Source organism: Leptidea sinapis, chromosome Z (genome assembly GCF_905404315.1).
Source record: "Leptidea sinapis chromosome Z, ilLepSina1.1, whole genome shotgun sequence".
Classification (NCBI taxonomy): Eukaryota; Metazoa; Arthropoda; class Insecta; order Lepidoptera; family Pieridae; genus Leptidea; species Leptidea sinapis.
In genome coordinates, this window is record NC_066312.1 from 19,917,683 (window position 1) to 19,939,228 (window position 21,546).

The 21,546-nt window shown below is 30.3% G+C and overlaps 2 protein-coding genes across 2 annotated transcripts in view; one reads left to right on the forward strand and one right to left on the reverse strand.

Moving 5' to 3' along the window:
* LOC126979122 (gamma-aminobutyric acid receptor subunit beta-like) overlaps window positions 1–9,029 on the forward strand; it is a 76,574-nt gene extending 67,545 nt beyond the window's left edge. The window contains exons 8-10 of the mRNA XM_050828334.1: window positions 72–253; window positions 330–500; window positions 677–9,029. Coding sequence (XP_050684291.1) covers window positions 72–253; window positions 330–500; window positions 677–841 — 518 coding nt within the window. The 3' untranslated portion in view covers window positions 842–9,029. The remainder of the gene's footprint in view (window positions 1–71; window positions 254–329; window positions 501–676) is intronic.
* Window positions 9,030–10,408: 1,379 nt separating this feature from the next.
* Window positions 10,409–18,254, reverse strand: LOC126978921 (JNK-interacting protein 1). Its single transcript, XM_050828047.1, has 8 exons — window positions 18,133–18,254; window positions 17,744–17,973; window positions 15,995–16,249; window positions 15,480–15,680; window positions 15,166–15,283; window positions 14,791–14,953; window positions 14,308–14,489; window positions 10,409–12,841 (listed from the first exon to the last, which is right to left on the reverse strand). The coding sequence occupies exons 1-8, from the start codon at window positions 18,252–18,254 to the stop codon at window positions 12,769–12,771; spliced, it is 1,344 nt and encodes a 447-aa protein (XP_050684004.1). The 3' UTR covers window positions 10,409–12,768.
* Window positions 18,255–21,546: the final 3,292 nt, after the last annotated feature.

Consider the following 21,546-nt stretch of genomic DNA (forward strand, 5'->3'; position numbering starts at 1 on the left):
TAGCAAAATTTTATGATTTATTAATAAGTGTTCCTTATTCCTTTTAAATAACAATATTTCTTTTTTCTCAGAATACGCAACGGTTGGCTACATGGCTAAGAGAATACAGATGCGCAAACAACGTTTCACTGCTGTTCAGAAAATGGCTGTTGAGAAGAAGAATCATGTTGACTGCCCACCTGGCCCTTCTGAGCCGTTGCCTCCTCCCCGTGCAAGCACACTGGCACGACCTACACCTCCATGTCGTTCATCGGTAAATAATTGAATTTTATCGAATAAATATTAACTTTTTTATATTAATGGCAGTCTTACTAACGCATTAAAATTAGTCATATAACACACAGGAAGTTAGATTCAAAGTGCATGACCCGAAAGTATACTTGAAGAGCATTCCTATTGAGAATACCGTGAATGGCGCACGAGCTCCTCCGGCACCAGCTGCTGCTCCTGCTCCGCCAGCAGAAGAAGAAATACCACCGCATTTGTTGCAAGCTTCTAAGGTAACAATCACATATCCATAATCCACCGCCATTTAGAATAAAATTACCGCAACTGCAGATAGCGACTGTTCCTTTAATTTGTCAAAGCGATTATTAGCCTTAGCGAACGCCTACTATATTCTGGTTGCTTACAAACTATTCAATCGACAATGTGTTAAGTTACACCAATGTTACAGAGCATCAATAAACTCCTGGGCACTACTCCTTCGGATATCGACAAGTACTCCCGCATTGTATTCCCCGTTTGCTTCGTGTGCTTCAATCTAATGTACTGGATCATTTACCTGCATGTGTCTGACGTCGTGGCTGATGATTTGGTGTTACTTGGCGAAGAGCATTAAGCACGAATTAACTGATTTTACGGATGAACTGACTTGGCAAGAATTTCGAGTGATTTTAAGCTGTATTTCAACTTAGACATGTCGCTTCTAAATGTAACGGTTTTTATCAGTAACACAATACTTTCATTCATATTATAATATTTATCTGCACGAAATCATAATAATATCGATGTTATAATAGATGAATAACATTAAAATATATAAATTGATCCAAATATTAATGTAACTTAGTAGACATAGGACTTTCCTTTTAATTCATTATATAGTATCTAATATCAAGTAATTTTTTTATTATAATCTAATATGTAAAGAATTTTTATTATAACCTGTATTATTATTGCACACACAATTTTATACACTAAACATTTAGTCTACACTCCTATATAAGATATAGTTAAATTTAAAAAAAGAAGTGTGCCTCCTACCTAATATCTGAATAATCTTCAAGAATATTGAACTGAAGCAACAAAAAAAGACAAAAAAATCGGTGAAGGCAAATTCAACGACATAGCGCGTAAAGGACTCTGATTAAATAGATTTTTTGTAGCATTTTAAATGTAGGTTGAAATTCTAAATACACTAGCCTATGAAATACACAGTCAAATATCTACTTGCACAGTACTTAGGCAATTAGATAATATTAGTTTTATCGTGTTAGGTACACGCCACATAATAAGATCTAGATATCTACATAATAATTAAGCCTTTGTCTTCGTGTTTGATCTTGGTTTAAGTATATACCTAACAGATTTATCTGTTCATTTTCGACAATATTTTTCTGTGTTATAAATATTAAGAGCTGTGTTTTAACTATCACTTAGCTTTATTATGAATAGATATGAAAACTTCCATTCGTAATACTTTGACAATATTATTTAAGTAATACATGATTATGTATGTGTTCCTGCCTATCGGACATAGGACTCGGCTCCCTAGGTGGTATGATGACAGCTAGCTGACGCAAATACAAACTTCTAAAATAATATATTTATTTATAATATTCCGAAACTTATTTTTTTTTCTTTTTTATGCCAATCACACTTTTGGAAAATTATTGTTTAAATAGTAAAATAAATAAATCTATTTGATTACCTGATGATTATACAAAATTATCGATAGTTATATGCTGTTGATATTTATGTTAAAGTGTCGTCAAATATATTTATTGCACTGTTTATTTATCACTTAGCTTTACTAGCATTGACCAGTAGTTATTAATAAGTGTATGTAATAGGGGAGACCTATTACACATCGATATATTTTTGTCGTTTCGGAGGATGTTTACGAAGAAATTATTGAAGTTTATATCATGAAAATCGCGTGTCATGCAGCGATGGCGTTATGATTAGTATTATTGTTGAAATTATTTTAGGGAGCCTAAAACATATGTATAATATTTTATTGTTATACTATATATAATTTCCAAACCTTACTAATTACTGTCAATTGCCTCTTTATTCTGTTAATTCGTTAACAATGTTATTCTATAAATTAGTTTATTAATGTTATTCAAATAATATTACTAACTATAACTTAACATAATGCGAGGGTTGTAATGTAAAGAATTGTTGTATATTATAGGAAGGCTTTCAATTTGAGTCATTTAATACAAATGTACCTACATGAATATAATATGTATGCATATATTCATTCCTGTACTCTACCCATAACTTTTAGCGAGTATGTCGACTTGTGCGGTGTGAAATTATTATTTTTTCTATTCCATGTTTAATTGAATGTAGTCGTGTTATATCATCCTGATTTACGAAGTTATTTTAATATGGTGTAAGTAATAAAGATATTAATAGTACTTTAGATTGGTGGTTTGATTATTGGATGAACGTTCATGTACGAAATGTTTAATGTAGCCAGAATACATTTTAAATGCATTGTACATGCGCATAAGCATACATAAATTAGCAGTATGAAACAACGAGTAGTATTTTAATCATGGATAGGAAAAAAAGCAACCTTAAAAAGATTATGTATTATGTGATCCATATTAAAATTAATATGTTTTTAAAACACATGTAATTTTGTAATGGATTCAATAAAATTAAGGTTACATAAAATATTTGGTATGTCGCGAGTTGTGATAAAAATTAGATTAGTTGTTAGGAAAAGCAGTTTTACAATGGAGTAGGAATTGTGCATTGCACAATTGGTTAGAAGAAATAGTACAACCTTAAGGGAATATTCGGCGTGCTCAAATATATTGTATAATTGAAACATTCAAATGTAGTTGAAACTTGAAGATAGCTTGAAGGTTTCTTAGGCAGTGAATAAATAAATACGTTTATGCCTATTTTAAATTGATATAGATAACATTTTGTTCGTAAGTGTTATCTGATTTCAATTTGTAAAAATTGCATAGTATGTGAAAATTTTGTCGGAGGTTCAATAACGTATAAAACTACAGATTGTTTTTTAAAATAAAATTATTTTAATAAAGGTTTCTATTTCTTTCATAGATGGAAGTTATTAAATAGTTACTGTTTTAATACATTTTATGAACAATTGTTAATTAAACTAAAATCATTATATTATTTATAATAAATCTCATAAAAATGTTATGTAATTGCACTTAGATAAGAGTAGCGTAGATTGCCGGTGAGAGAGTGGATGAATTGTGTTATGAAGGTCAAAGAAACAAAGAACATTCACATTAAAAGAAAATAAAACAATTTTTCAGTGAAATTTTTGTTATATCAGATAATTCAATTATATTGTCCAATAAATGATAAAAACTTGTTCTGTGCAGTCAAAGTCAATGGGATAATAAACTTTGGAAAATTAACCCAAACCATCCGCTTTCTTTCCGTGTGAAACCAAATTCTAAATCACATTCAAATAAATATTAGATTAATATAAATATCGATAATGCAATAAGTAATAAATATAAAATATTTACAATATAATAACAAAGAATAGTTTTAGTAAAGCACTTAAAAGCAAAAAACAAGTCAAAGATTAAATTGAGTTTTTAAAAACATATGAAGTCCTTTTGTTAAGGGGCTATTTTAACTCAAAGATAAATTGAAATAAACTAATGATTTTGATTGTTGTTCTTTTACTCAACTCCTTGAACATCTCACTTATTTTATTGCGATCTACAACCGATAAGTGTAACTTTATATTATATATTATGATGACACTCTTTGACGATCAACGTATTTTTTAACACTAGTTTTTAAATTAAGTATATATTACTTATTGTCAATTAATAATAAAGTAATTTATCTTCAAAATCTAAGCTTATTTGAGTTTAACAAGTGATTTGAGATTAACTTATAGCCCCTTAATAACAGGTTAATAAATATTTCGTTCTAGTGTGATGTAATCATTGCGAAAATTTTATATTGTAAATTGAATGTTCTAGTTTGAAAAAGAGTGGTTAATCGACGCATTCACAAACATTAGCAAAATATACGCATGATTTGAAATATTTTAGTCAGATATTTATTTGATCCGCAAATTATCTTTATATTTAGAAAATTAAGCAATATCAGGGCTTTATCATATAACTAGTTTTTTACTTATTAGAAATATAAGTTACTTTGAAATGATATACGTTTAACAAAAAGTAAGTTTAGTTCTAGCTAATATTATAAATATTGCTTTGAAATATAACGAAAAAAGAAGCAATATTTTTTTCTCTAGCTGTTGATTTGCGGCATTACTAAGGGTTACTACATTCAATGAAATTATTTATAAGAATAAACGTTTTTGTTAAACCCACGTCGGAAACTGAGTTCATATGTGTTTTGCACTGATGTGAATGCGTACTAGTAAAAATAGTAAGCCTAATCAACAATTATGCCCTACCGTAATTTAATTAACACAGTACCTAGAAACGATGCCTTTAATATGTATAATAGATAATATTATTATATTTTTTGGCAAATTTGAAGGTACAGACCGGAAGAACGCGAAAAATCAAAAGCATAACTAAAGATGCTAATATATTTTTATTATTGTACACATTGATTCATAGGAAATATAGACTCAGTTTTACATGTTTAGAGTGTATAGTGAATAATACCCTGTTTTACGTGTTGCTATAATTTTTAGTATAACTATGAATGTAATTGTGCCAAAATCAGGCTGTATTATTTTCATATGAAAACTTTGTTAAAATATCTTGTTTAGTTTCTTAGTATTTATTTAGTTAATTATTATTATTAGAATATTAATGTTCTTGAGTATGTGTGATTGCATGAATTGTTCATGTCGTTAACTTTATCACTAACTAACATTCTGGTTCGTTAAAGAACATGAGTTTCCGTAAGCCCCTTCTAGGTACCTCATTTTAAAAATATTTACCTTAATCTTTTTATCATCTGTAAAACTATGAAAAATATACACAATCAATGTAAATTTGTATTCTTACATTCTGTCACACTTCATGTATCTTAATATTTTAAATTGATTTCCTGTGATGTGTTTCTGTATGTCTTTTTCAACCTCTCAAAGATTATGTCATACATATTCATACGAAAATAATATTCAAATCAGGCTACTCAAAACCTTATATCCTTACAGGGTGCTTGATTGAACACATTACTCTGTACTTACACTTTAAAATATTATAAGCTCTATTGCATATATAGCAACATTAGCCATTGAAATAAATACAAGGGCGTGCATTCAACAAAAAATTTGCACTCTGTGCCTGTAAAATCTATATAGATACAATAACATCGTAATAAAGTAAACACTGTAATTTAAATTTATCTACAAAGTTAAAAAGTTCTACAAACAGACCAAAGTCAAAACATCATTTTATACAATTTTAGTCTGTTTGTCTGTGCATCCGGGATAAACGGAATAAGCTACATGCAGCCATAGTGTTTTCCCTGCTCTAACGACGTGAGCATGTAGTAAACATATTTATCTCCTTTCATAGAATTTTGCTCTATTCATTATTGAAATACAATCTTCAATAAAGTATTTGATATGAAGCTGATTGGGTCCCAAGCAATAAACCATTTAAGGTGAATTTTTTAGCTCTTCAAACGGCTTATTTACTTGTCTTTGGCTGTATTCGCCTATAAATTCTTGGCTTATGATGTCAATGAAAAGAAGAGATTCAGAATAAAGCAGATGGATTATAAAAAATAAACTTTGGTGGACTGTTTCCACTGCATTATTACTTCCACGCTACAGCACGAAATATCCTTATACATTTCCACAAATAAAAATATACATGAATTTTAGCTGACAAGCTAAAGTTTATTGTTTTAATAATAAAAAAATGTGGATAGCTAGAGAATATTGTCTAAATTGTTAATCAGTAACATTTTATGTAGGTTTTTTTTAATCATTAGTTAAATAGAGGTGACACTTGAGGGTTTATTCAAAAATCAGTTCTATAATTGATCATGTTATATTGAGTAATAAATGTAACACATACAACTTCGTTTGAATGTACGCCCTCCATGCATTATTTTTTCTCAATTTTCTGCCACTGCTTATACTATATACTGCGGTTACACTATACTATAGTGCTGAAAGGAGTTTTAAAAAGATTATATTTTATATCACAAATTCAATTAATTTCGGTTATTGATATTATACTTTAGAGTTATTTTTAAGGTGGCTTAGCTAAGTAGTGATCCCTTGAATCTTCGTAGACTCTTAAAACAATAGGAAATTTAAACATTTATATAAGTATTAGTTTCCTCATTGTAGTTTACAATAACTCAATAACTTACTCTTATCATATTTCTCATCAACACCATAGTTTTTATCTCAAATATCAGCTAAATCACAATGTAATCTTTCAAATGATTCTGTAGTGGTTCATAGATATTTAATATAAGTAATAAGTACTTTAACATCACTTTTTCATATTAAAATATTTGTATTATATTTACATTAAAATTTATTTACGTAGAGCTATTAGATACGCTAAATATTTTTGAATATTTATATTTTAACGTTTGTAGTCATTTAAATGTGAATTTTATTTGAGACTGTACTAAGTAGTAGTTAGTAGTAGTGGAGAAATAGTTTAAAAAAAAACTACTACTCATCAGGTCATTCCTGTTAATAAAAAAAATTGTTTGCAAGTAAATTTTAATTAATTTTTATTGTAATTTAAGAAACTAAAACAAAATTTAATTTATCAGTACCTCTGTTTCTATCTATAACAGGTATTTATTGATTTAACTAACGCATTCATCTACTACTTACTAAGGAAATTAATGTATACTTTACTTACATTTTGTTAGTTTAAATAAAACAGAAAATTTTAATTGTATATTGTAATATTGTTTAAACTTATGTTTTCAATATATTAATGTCCTTGTATATTCTATACAAATCACTATAATATTGTACATTTGTATACTAGAGTATATTGCGTTAAAACTTCCTCACAAGCCAGTATTCAAAATTCATTCATTCAAAAATTCATTTTTTTTATAATCTTACATCGGAACGCTAAGAGCAGATGAAAAAATCATACATATGTAAGTCTGTTTGACTGAAATCTGACATTGATGATATTTTGTAAGATAGAACTTTCTATCTGTATTAGAAACAAGATATTAAGAGTGTGAATTGTCTTTTTAAACATCAAGGCATTAATGGCAAGTTAGAGTATGAGGTATTACTAGAAATCATACCTATTGGGTTCATGAAGGTAGGTAATAGACGAATGAATACGGAAAACTGATATATTATCATAATTAGATATAAAAGTCTAAGCTGACACAAAAATAACTATGAGGATGATTCTTTGTTTTTACAAGTTTCTATTAAAAATTTCAGTGTTTTTTTTTTTATAAATTATAAAGCTTTACAGATTACCTAGCAATCAGTAAAATGATTAGTTTATTTCCGTACTATATATAAATTGAATTTGAAGATATTACGAACGTATATAACATTCAAATCGTACACGAGTAAGCTTTTTTTGACTAACATCTGTATTTTATAAAATGTGAGAAATATTGTCTCAAATAAAATTATCGGAAAATGTATTGAATAGCATGTTATAAGTGGGGAACATTTCATTTAAGGTACAATATTCCTTTTGATTTAAATCAAAAATATGTATGTGCCGCGGTTATGTTAGAACTGTGTTCCATAAATCATTTCCCATAATAAACAAATTTATTTACAGAATAAATTTGATTAAAATTTAAAATTTAGAAAAACTCAGTTTCTTGCGCCCGTTCGACACTGGTTGGTACATGTTTTCGAATGTATTTTGACGATTTTTTTTGGCAATAAAATCTTAAATTTTTTGAATTCAATTGAAAATTTTTTTTTATGAATAAGCTGTTGATGAACGAAACCATGTCGATGCTGTAAGTAACGATTATAATTTGTGGCACCATACTGAATTACTAAATATTAATAGGTGGCATAATCGTCCTTCGAAAAATTTCATAAGAAATAAAAAGAAAATCATGTTTAATTTGATTTTATAAGAAACCTGAGCGTCACCGAATTGTACAGGCGACCAGAAAATTGTCAAAATATCATTGCTTTACAGTGTCACTAAAACCATTCAGTGAAATTAATTAATTAAAATAATCACTAATTTAAGACTTCGAGGGCTTTGACAATATACCTACACATTTAAGAATAACTTTTAAAACACATCAAAGTACAGCAAACGAAGCACTTCTTTTATTCTTTGAAATAAAAAATCCGTAACACACATCCTATTAATATATATCCTGCATCATTTAAAATTTAAATCAACCCGTAACATATGCTGCAAATTTTGCCCGAAATTCTTCTATTTTAAGATGAAGATATTTATTGTATTTGTTTTGTGATGGACGAGTTATTTTACGACGAGACGATTTATATGGCCAACGTGTTGAAAAACACCTCACTCATTACGAAATAAGGAATTGACTATGTTATCTATCAGAATTTATATGTTTTATATTCAATGTTTTGACAATAAGTACGAGCTATCCATTCTTCAAATATTTTTCAGCTTCGAATTTTGATTGTGTAATGAAATGTTCCTGCTTAACTGTGAATTTTTGTGGTTATATTAATAGTTATAACGAGAAGTTATAAAATTATTTTTAAGAATCATTTCTTCCTCAAAATCAGTCCTTTGTATGGTGTTGATGATACTGTTGCTCAAGTGAACTTTAATTATCTACGTGTAGTATCTATGTACTATTTATTTAGTTCTGTGATTCAATAAAGTTATGTAAATAAATCAGTGTTGTTATTTAAAACCTAACCATTTAAAGAGACCGTAGGATTTTTTGCCATAATTTGTATGCTTGTGTTTATAATTCAGCATAATTTAATAGCTTTTTTTTAATTTGTACATCCGATACAAAAAAAAAGACAACTTGAATCCCGCTGACTACAACCCTTTTGTTATGTTTAACATTATCAGCTATCAGTGGGAGGCTCCTTTGCACAGAATGCCGGGTAGGTTATGGGTACCACAACGGCGCTTATTTCTGTTTCAGTCTGAAGGGCGCCGTAGCTAGTGAAATTACTGGGCAAATGAGATTTAACATCTTATATTATCTCTAGGTTTCGAGCGCAATTTTAGTGCCGCTCAGAGTTCAGAAGAATCCTGAGGGGCACTGCATTATAATAAGCAGGGCGTATCAATTACCATCACTTGAACGTCCTGCTCGTCTCATCCCTTACTGTCGTAAAGAAACAAAAGCCGCCAGATCTTGGTATACCAAGATAGGTGATACCACCTTGGTATACTACACAATATTAACACTTGCTCGATACACTATTTAGTACAAAAGTGTACTACCCGGTTGTATTATATCTCTAGACTTGACGCCGATGACGTTAAATCGTCGCTTTGTTACGGTGTGCAAAAAAAACATTAATAGCATATTATTACTAATAAATAAACAACGATCTATCTTTTCAGTATTCTAGATTGATGTAAAGGTGTTGTGCTGTGATTATTATTATTAAGTATAATGATGAAAAATCAATGAAAAAATCTGGGTTAAGTGAAAAAAGTATTTATATTTCTGGACAACAGAAACTACAGAACCAGTCGTAAACGTAGCAATGGAAACTTCAATAACAAAGCAGTGATAGCACGAAAACTTGACGTCGTGTATCTAACGGTAAACTGCAAACTGTACTCACGCAACAGGACGAGCGGGGGGAGGTCAAAGGGAGGGTGACTCACGTTCCAGCGTGGTCCTGTAATAATGCGGCCGTAAAGTATCTACCTAAGAGTTTTGAAAAAGAATTAAGAGGACAATAAGATTCACTTTTTTATAAAAATAATGGACGAGATGAGCAGGACGTTCAACTGATGGTAATTGATACGCCCTGCCCATTACAATGCAGTGCTGCTCAGGATTCTTAACAAACCCCAAAAGTTCTGAGTGGCACTACAACTGCGCTCTTCAACTTGAGACTCAAGACATATTATGTTAAGTCTCATTTGCCCAGTAATTTCACTAGCTACGGCGCCCTTCAAACCGAAACTCAGTAATGCATACACATTGCTGCTTTACGTTAGAAATAGGCGCCGAGAACTCTTCAAAAATTGATATCCGGGTCAATATGGAATCAGGTTAAAAATAAAACAATTAATTCAGTCCCAATTAATACAATTTTTAATGCCAAGTATAACGTTGAGCTTATTAGCTACAGGAAATGGAAAAATAAATATTATTATAATTACACTATACACAATATAAGTCACGGCTGTAAGTTAAATTTCGATCATTTGGATATTTATACAATATAAAATGCATTGTTGTTTATAATAATTACGACAAGGTGTGAAAATTTGCCAAGCATTTTACCTCAATGAAAATATTTCAAGTTTCTGAAATAATAATAAACCATCAAAGTACAAAACTTAAAGCTTAAACTTGTAGTGAGTATTAACGGTTAGTGACATTATTTTTAGTTATATTACTTACTACGGTACTACGGTATTGCGTAGGTGTTATTAAGACTAGTCTTCACAAGGAATAAAATAACAACATTCTTGAGATTTGGAGAATAATATTGTTTGGTTGGGAAATAAAAGATTATATTACCACAACATAGTTACTAAAAATGTACTATAATTTGATTAATTACATAAAATAACTCAATTGACTTGAAAAATACTACACTTATCAATTATTACTTTTCTAGTTTTAAGCTATTATTAGGCGAGTTGAGAAATTGCACTGTAAGAAAATAATATTTGTGGGGTTATTATGTCCTATCGATTGCGTTTTTATTTTTCATAATAATGAGTATCTGACTTAAAAAAAAATAATAAAAAAAATGCTGCAAATACCGCAAAATCGTAAATCAAATTTATTACGAATCGAATCTAACACAGGCAAATCCTTTTAATTTTTTTTAATAGTGGGAGATAAAGAAGCATGTATTTCACATAGTAAATACCTATGTAAATGATTCGGTATCCACGTGAACTTGCTAAAATAATGTGTAAACGTTTTGTTCTATAGAAAAAAAGATGTGTGGCACTCGGGAACTGCCGCGGTAAAGCTATCGCATAGAATTTTTTATCAACTTATGCATTTATAATTATTTATTTATTTTATTTATGCAGTATTTCTTTTTGATAAAATTAATTTAAAAAAAAGCAAACGGCAAGTGAGTAAAATTTAACTTGCAAGATTTGATGACAGACAGGCAACGGGACAGGTGAAATTAAATAAAAATGCTTGATAAAAATTAATAAACGTGATAAAAAAAATAAAGAAATTAAAAAAATCAAGACGTACCCCAGGCTCGAACCTGAGACCTTCTGCACAAAAATACATAGAAATATCTATATAGATCTAGTAAGTAAGTGTTAGGTTATTTTCGTTACGGAATTTCTGGATTCGGTCCCCACGCTCAAGGCCTGCAATAGAAGCTATGCAATAGCTTAACAATAGTTATGAATTTAGATGTATTCAAGATCCATCAATTCGGTATCAACGTATTGTATATCTTGTATTGTATAATATTACATTATCTATATTCGAATGTCACTTTTATTTTGCACAATTAATTTTAATCTTAGTCAGGCCAGTTAATTACTAATTTAGTAAATAATGTGTAAGATAAAAGTTATTATAACGTAAAATTATACAATAAATTGACAACATTGATGTTACATTTTAAATACAGTTTATTTTATCTTATTAGATATTGTTATAACATAGCCTCAAAATTTAAAATGTTATCACAGTGTCTGAGATTTACTTTGTCTTCCACATAAAATCAAACATAATTATTATTTAAGATATGTTATACAAAACACTTAGACTAAGCATAAATAAATCAAATATTTGCAATAATTTTGTCTTATTTATCCTTATCCCCGGCTTGATTTAGCAGATAAATATTGTTCTGCTTCAGTTAGAACTTTCCTTACTTGGGGCGTAGTAATACTCTGTTTTATCTATTTTATTTATAGTAATCTAATTCAATTTGTAACTTAATATAAAGCAAGGCGAATTGCAAAGCTCTTTGTTGTATAAATTACTATGGATACTATTATTATTATTGTGTCATAGTTGATTATTATACTAAAGAAAACTCTTATGAATATGTTCAAAATTTAAACAGCTATTCCATAATATTTCCATACCTTATTTCACATTATTGATTAACTATGTATATATCGTAGGTATTATTTGATATATTATATATTTCGGTGGTGTTTAGATATAGCGACATACCTTCCGACGAGTTTAAAGATTTTGAACAGTGTCTTCGACAAACAATTCGGTTAAAGCAAATAGTATTTTATTTCTAAGGTGTGTTAAGGAATCATTTATATTTAATATTATTTAATTTATTTTTGATGTATTTATCAACATATTCACTTAAGAAGACAATGCCTTTTTTTTCAACGCTTTTTGTTATAGGAATATACATAGTATAATTATTATTAAAGCATTTTCACTGTGATTATATTGAGGTTCGTTTATTTTTATTTACTCAATGTAAATATCCTCGACAGGGTATGCAGTTTCTATAAACTTCTGGTAAAATCTTTGAAAGGCCCTCCTGAAAAAAAAATATAAATTAACATATTACTTAAATACCTTACAACTAGTAACAGTGTTAAAGGCATATTCTACAATATTGATACTGAGAAAAAGAAACAACCTTTCAAAAAAAAAGAAACGGAAATAGTCAATAATTGGTAGTGGGATCACATTTGACAATATAAATTGACTTTACTTATTGGTATATTATCAGTTTTGTGAAAAATATATGAATGATATTCTCAATAAGAATTTTATAAATACCTAAAGTATAAATTAAGTTAATGCATTTATAAATAGTATTATACTTTTATTTGATATGATTTGTGTATTTTTATGTATATAATATTGTGTGTGTGTAAATTTGTAAGTTGAACCCAGTACGCTTGTATCAACATCAATAGAATAAAGAAGAGTTGGAGTACCAATCAAATGGTAGGCTGGTGGTATGCTATTCACTCTATAACAATGGAAATTGTAGAAAATTTATTGAATTAGACGTTACTTTGCTGACATCCATAATTATTCAAATGATTTAAGTTTTTTTTAGTGTTAATTCCGCCAATATTTGTTTTTAAAAACAATTCGACACGTGTTTCGTCTTCTCTATCTGACTCTCGTGCCAGATTTTGGCGAGTCAACACGTCCTGAGGATGCCTCGTGTAGAGGCGAAACACGTGTCGAGTTGTTTTTAAAAACAAATATTGACGGAATTAACACAAATGAAAACTTAAATCATTTGTATAATAGAGATTGTAGTAAAAAACTATGTACAAAAAAGCAAAAATAAACATTATGTAAGAAACTGTAGGAGGCCTTTACTCTAACTAGATCCATAACTCGAGAAAGTAGAAGCTTAATTAACTAACCTTGCTAATACTAAACTATTATGATTTGAACTTGCATTCTAATATTACTAATAATTCGAATTCCTTAAAAAAAGTTTTGGAGTAAAATGTTGAATCAGTACTTAAATAAATAATATTTAATACATTTTTTTTAACTCATAATTTTAATACATCTTGTAAATTGAAACTTACTTATACGTACTCGTATGTGCATGGCAGATGTTGTGATTTATTAGTTTTTTTACTACTTCTTAAAAGTTAAGGATTTTCACAGGCTACTTTCCGCAACCCTCGAGGAGGAGGAAGGAGCCCTTTGTAGGCCCAGTGCGACTTGGACAAATTTACTCACACAACCTTGGAAGGTTTTTGCATCGTGGAATAAACTATAAAACGTATAGATACGAAAAACTGAAAACACATAAGAAACAACGGCACAAGCCTTTGCGTTGACGTTTCAGCTTGATTTTTGTTAGTTAATTGAGCTATAAATATTAACTATAACAGAAGCGGTCTTCCTTGCTGCCCTGGTCGTACAAGACATCCTGTTGCCGCACCAAGTTCATCAGCAAGAGATGAAGGTTGATTACATAACTTACATACTATAACATTTGAATTGCATTGAATATGTACACATTACCCTACTGCTTCTGCGACAGGTCGTGTTGATTCTGGTCCCCGGAACACGTGACACGCAAATCGTTGTAATGTTGGATGCTTTGTAATAAACCCGAGGTATCTGTGATCGCGTGGGTGAAATGCACAGAATGATACGTTCTTCAGCGAGTAAAAGTAATCAATGCATGGCGTTTTTGTAGTTCTCTGTAAGAAATTAGATAAAAAATGTACCATTTATTATGCATTTACGAATCGGAAGAATAAATGTTTTAAATAATATATTATTTTCTTAAATTTTTATTACTTTTGAAATTAAATTTGAGAAAAATCTAAATTTTAGTTTCAGATTGGCAAGATAATATATATTAATTGGGTATATTATATGGTAAGGCAATATTATGTTCACGGAGTTATAGTATATTGGGGTGATAAATTAGTCAATTTAAACATTGAACTGAAGTAGTCACTAGGGTTTCAAATCGAGTAACTTTAAAAAAAAACTTACATTTGGTTTGGATCTGTCAACCATGCGTAGACCTTGATCCGATACTTCTAAAATACATGGTTGCGAACCAATGTCCCCGTTGGAATCCCCGATAATTTTTTTAACTGCCTGACATACAACTCCCGTTCCTTTATGTGCAAGAGTTTCTACTGAACCCATGTATCTAGAATAAAATTCATGTATAGAATATAAACTATTGCAAATTTATTTATAACATAAAATTTGCTTGATTTTATTTCCGCTATATTGAATCTAAAAAGCGTCCCTTTTGCTATTGAAAGAGTTGTTAGTATAGCCTGAGTATAATGCTATATCTCATAAGCATATAATAATTTCATAGATTTATATTTATTTAATATTAATTAATATACATACCCGAGCAAATATCGTTCTCTTTTTACTTTTGCATTGGCGGGGTCAAAATCGTTGTACTCCATATCAACTGCGTAAGCAGATGGGAATATACCTTGCTGTCCGGTTCTTAAGTTAACTCCTAGAGAGTAAGAGAAAGTAAGTTAACAATTAAATCTTATTTCTAGGACTACTTAAGAAAAATATTATGAATATACCAGACAAATGCCGATCTTTTCAATACTTACAACAGTAAGTTAACAAAAGTATAAAGATGTAAATATATTCATCGAATTTAAAAAAAATAAGGCCTCCATAAGTACAAAGTGATGCTTTACCTTCACACCACAAGTCTTCAGCTTCCTTATGCACATAAATTGGGTCTCCAATTTCAACTTCTATTTCGTCATGATGCCTCGGATTAAATTTGTGTAGGCCTCTATGAGTAGCTTCCAACATTTCTAGATGATTATGGGGTACGGTGGTCATATTACCCGTGAAATTAATACCACTAATACTGCAACTAGATGATGGTGAAACTGAAATAAATTAAAAATATTTATTACAGTCTATTTCAATACTGGTTGAGATCAGATCAATGAAGCGCTAGAAAAAGTTACCTTAGTCTTATAAGCAAATCATATTGATAATTATATTCCTTCTCCTTTACATTTTGGACACACGCTGGGTAGTATAAATATGTCTAGACTGATTTGGCAATTATTTATATTGAAAATTTATTAAAGCTAAAATAGGATCATTATTTCTTTGTTTCAATTTAACACAAAAAAAAAACTCTTCAAAGTCGAATATTTTTTTAGGTGATTTGTAAGTAAAATAATAGATAACTAACCATTTTGTTGTAATAGCGTTGGAGATAGGCTCTTCGGTCCTGTGTCAATCGGAGAATGTGCAGTGCTGTGTCCGCTATCAACATCCCCAAGACTTTGGAGTCTTTCGGAGTCAGGACTTGAGTCTTCGTCTAGCAGATAGCCGCATTTGAGCACCAGAAGCGGTCTTACTTGCTGCCCTGGTCGTACAAGACATCCTGTTGCCGCACCAAGTTCATCAGCAAGAGATGAAGGTTGATTACATGATACTAGGTTTGCTGCAAGCGTAATAATATAAGTGAGTAATTTTCTACTACAGTGTTAACTATTAAACATGCAATTATAGGTATGGTACGTTAATTTTATTGTAAGTAATAACTAAGTATGACGCCAGAAATAGCATTTTAATTGGTTGTGAAAATCAAGGCATATAGTAATTATGGTAAAAGGACACTCATGACTTTGTCCGTTTATATGTTGTAGTATAATTTAACAGTTTTGCTTCTAACCCGATTGGATTGAAACCGCATTTAAACCAGTTAAGCTGTTTCTGATCAGCTTGCAAAAACACACACACAAAATCTCTGAATGATTTTTGACCTCGGTTAGAAAATTATAATGTTTTTTTTGAATAATATTATGATTGTACGCACATCACATGGTTATGATTTTTTTATGGAAAAGAAGGACAAACGAGCTTACTCTTACTTTCTTGCAACACTAGAGGAATAACAGGAGCGTTGCAGGTCCTTAAGGAAGGTGTACGCGCTGTTTTTAAGGTAATACGGATTTTGATTGTCAAATAATAATTAAAGAATAAACATACCGGTTGCATGGGATATAATAATATCAGAACTCGGGGGTGGTATAAACTAAATATTACGATGTATAAACAATTATAAATCAATAAATATTACGTCAAAATAATGTGAAAAATCATATTATATCATTGAATAAATAATAATAAAAATAAATCTTGACGTTGTGACAAGAAACTATATTTAAGAATTTCAAGATTGCTTGTGCCAAGAGGCTCTGCTCTTCCTTACATCTGTGTGGTTTTTCTTCAGTTTTATCATAATTTAATGGTACTTTCCAGTTTGTTTTGGAATCGTATAAAGTACTAATAAATATAGATAACACACGGGTCGCATATTAATATAGAAATGATTACAAATATTGGCTGGTCTTAGGCAATATCGTAAAAAATGTAAGATTTATGGTTTATTTCATATTTTGATAGAAATTTAAAACATATGAATGATCAAATTCATTCTAATTAAATGAAATATAATTTAGCATATCCAAAAACGCGTATAGGAATCCATTTTAATGATTATATCATAGTGTTTCCACTGATCATCGCCAATAAACTTTAACCAAACAAAAGGAAGCCATCTTGAAAGACACGAATCTAATATTTTCTTGGTTAACATAGTCGAAGCTTATGCTAGACTTAGGCTCATGCTTATCATAAATTTCTCTGTATGCTTTAGTGTAATAAAATCTTAAATACGATACATTAAGCACTCAGTTACGTCATAGATAAATCATAATAAACGATTGTACTTTCAACCCCAAATGAATAAAAAATAACATTCAAATTAAATAACAAGGGAACAAAACTAATAAGACTGATTTATAACATAACATAGAACAGTTATTATTTCGCATCCCAAAATAGTGATTCATTCGCCTTAGCACAATTGCGTTATAGGAGACATTTTTAAATTATCAACTATCAAATACATATTGGTCATTCATTAACTTACTTTTTCTGTTCTTTGGTATTTCCGGCAGTTTTCTTCTCCTTCTTTCTCCACTCGTAAATCCTGTGTGTCTTGGACTGCGTTGTGCGTCAGTTACATCTGTTTGGTTAGTTGGAGATAAAGACCTGGAATTTATCGCTTCGGCATCACCCACGCATTTACTGTCCTCTTCGGGTGATTCTTCACTTTTTGACGATGGAGATACATCTTCGAATCCAACATTTGGCACTAGACTTTAAATAAAATATTTAAGTTGTAATAACATCAAACCAGTATCAATTGTGAAGAGCGGTTCATAAATTGCCGATATTTCACGTGACGGGAACCTATATTAAAGGGAATTTGTTGCTAAAAAGAAAATAGAATGATAATTGATTGTAATGTAAACTTACGAGTAAAAGGGTGTTGGAGCTTTGATGTGTTGAGGTAATTTATCAAATACACGGCGAAATTCTTCAAACTCGCTGTCAGCCATGTCGCTATAACTGAGTGTCGAAGTTAGTAGAACGCGCATGCGCGAAGGGGGTTTTAGTGGCTATCGACCCTAACTTACCCTTTCAATAAAACCCTCATTGCGCATGGCTTCATATATGTATGTTGCGCGCGCTGTCTTTACTTTCAACAGTGACTGTTCATTAAAGTAACATGAATCAGCGGGAAATCCAAACAATTGTCAGGTTGAGTAATATATTGTTTCTTAAACAAAAGCTTCTTTTGACCGTTTGGCCCCACATCTCGGGCTACCTAAACACTGCTTCACATCTATCTGACAGCATAGCCCCGTAAAAAGTTATTATTATGTACATAGCTGACCTAGGATAATGTTATTTAGGAGCGGCCAAACTTATTACAATATTTTTCATACAAACGCCCGTATGTAATTACGGTGGTTTAACGCAACCTTCTTAAAAAAAGTTTTGCATTGTATCTAGATTTCTATTGAAGCAGAAGACACAAATTTCAAGAAACAATTTCAGTATTATAATCCAAATATCTGCTTTTTTGCACCAATTATACCAGTAATTTGGCCGTTAAAAGTAAAGAAAACTTTGCGATATCAACCTAGCGCATGTAATGGAGGTTGTATACGAAAAACATTTGTTTCACATATTTGTGAAGATTAAAAATCACGTATTTCCTAGAAGGAGTCTTATTGAATTTTTGCTCCCCATTTTTGTTAATTTTTTTTTATGGAATAGGAGGACAAACGAGAGTACGGGTCACCTGGTGTTAAGTGATCACCGACGCCCACAATCTCTTGCAACACCAGAGAAATCACAGGAGCGTTGCCGGCCTTTAAGGAAGGAGTATGCGCTATTTTTTGAAGGTACCCATGTCGTATCGTCGCGGAAACACCGCATAAGGAAGCTCATTCCACAGCTTTCTAGTACGTGGAAGAACGCTCCTTGACATCCGCGCTGTGGCGGACCGCCACACATCCAGATGGTGGGGATGATATCCTAACTTGTGGCTCCATTGTTATCGCTTTCTCTTGCTTGTCAATAACAAGCAGTCCAAACAACATGCTTTTCGACCATGAATGAGTTGGCGATAGACATGACCGGGAAGGCCCGGTCAAGATGGAATCACAACTAAAAGAAATATAATAGAAATGAAAATTTTCAGTAAAATATATTTAAATAAACTAAATAAGATTGTATCAGCTGTGGTTTTTTAGCCGTTTTCTTTTCTTTATCTGACACATGACGTATTTTCTTAAATGATTATAATCTTTAGGAAATATAGTGCTTATTGCGTATATTAAAAGTAATATTTAGTATTTTAGTGCATATTCTAGAAAAATAAACATCACGAAAGTAGTATTGAATAATCAATTATTAATTGTGAAATATTTCTTTATTTGGATTGTTGCTATATGTAACCACACAGTCTAATGCAGAACACGACACTTTTATATTTTTTAATTAATATCCGTTAAAACACTGATCTATAACAATAAAAACGCTAAAAATAAAACGCGGTCCAATTTGACTGGGGTAACGGACACTTAAGGCGACACTAAATGCCAGCGACCTTGAGCGATATGAGTTCACGGCTTCCGGCCCGCCATCTATGTAACAAAGCCAATATTTTCAAAATTCTTGCGTGGAAAACAGTTTATATGCTTACAATCCTCGTTATTCATTACTAATCTGAATAAATATACCTACACAAAAAAGTATAAGGGATAAGAATAACTTTTCTGAGAGTTGTACTAAAATAATGCGTCATGCCATGCCAAAAAACTTGTTTAACTGCAAGGAAAAGTGGTAGTTCAAAAAGGCGCTGCAGTGTTAACTATAACCAACAAGCATTAGCAACCTACAAATAAGAATTAAGGATATGTGTAACAGGATTAAGTAGTGTACATAGCTCGAAATGCTATATTTTCACCAAAAAACTTGTCTAAAACACCTTGTTTGCGTGTTTTCTGCTTACTCTTCGCCTTAATTGTATCAAAAGTACAGTTTGCAGTACATACGTACATTTGTGTACAGCTTATAGTATGTGTTCAGATTTTAAATAAACGACTTACAATTCAAAAACACTCTTATCAAACTACAAAATAATAAAAATTACATCACTTTAAATGCGTACTTTTTCCTGCTGATACAATTATGTAAGTACATTTTTAAGTTAATCGAACATTTTAAGATGTTTAAATTTACGTAGAAAATAAACATTACATACACAGAAACTGGTGAATGAAAGAATTTTAAAAACTTCTTAAGATCAAATATTTATATGACCATTTTAGTAAAAAAGTGGGTGAAGAGTTCTAGTCTGAAAATGTTCGTTATTTCTGAAGAGCTCTTTCATCTCGTGAATGGACAGTAACGCACGTTTAAAGAGTAAAGTCAACAATTCAAGTCACAATCCACAATGAAAGCAAATACGTTGTCCCGACGACAATTAAATAGAAGTTGATAAGAATTCACGTAAATACATAAAAGGGGGATTCCTTATTATAATTCGTCACAAGTAGCCGCCGGCGACTTCGCTCGCTATTGTTACTTTTTCAATCTTAATTATTATTAAATCTAATTATTATTATATATAATATTATGAGGGTCTAAAGTATATTTGCGTGGAACTCATGTTCATTTTATTTAATGATAGAAACATAAATTTGATTCAATTCTCAACCCTCTAGTAAACGATTTGCTAAAAAAAGTTTAGCCAAATGTCTTGAATATGGGCCGCAAAAAACGAAAAGACAATAACTGGTTTCCTAGTGTAACGAATACAAAATGTTCCATGATTATAATTCCGAATGTAGGACAAATTATACATTGAAAGGTTGTCATTTATTTTTAGTCCGATCTTTATGATTTACTAGTACAAGATCTGAAGATGGAAATAATGCGTTTCATCTTTTGCGCAGCTTTGACATTTTTCATATCTAGAATAAAACCTTTAAAATTATATAATTTTGACATGTGAAATTTTACATTATTTACAAATAATATAGATCTAATGTTATATTTATATCATTCATTAAAAATAAAATAAAAACACGTTTTTACGAGTCATTATTATCTCTTTCTCTCTCTATTCATATTTTCTCTTTTATTCATATTTGTTGATGAAAGAGTAAAAATATGTACCCGTTTCATTTCTTTTATCTGATTATTATTTCATTTTATATTATACTAGCGGCAAACATTGTTTTGCCATATATATTTATTTTTAGTGTTCGACCGTATTTTCTCCTTTTATAGCCAACTACCACGAAAAAATCTTTAAATTTTTCGGGTTAATATAATATAGCACATGGCACTCACAAAAATGTGGCTTTCTATTGG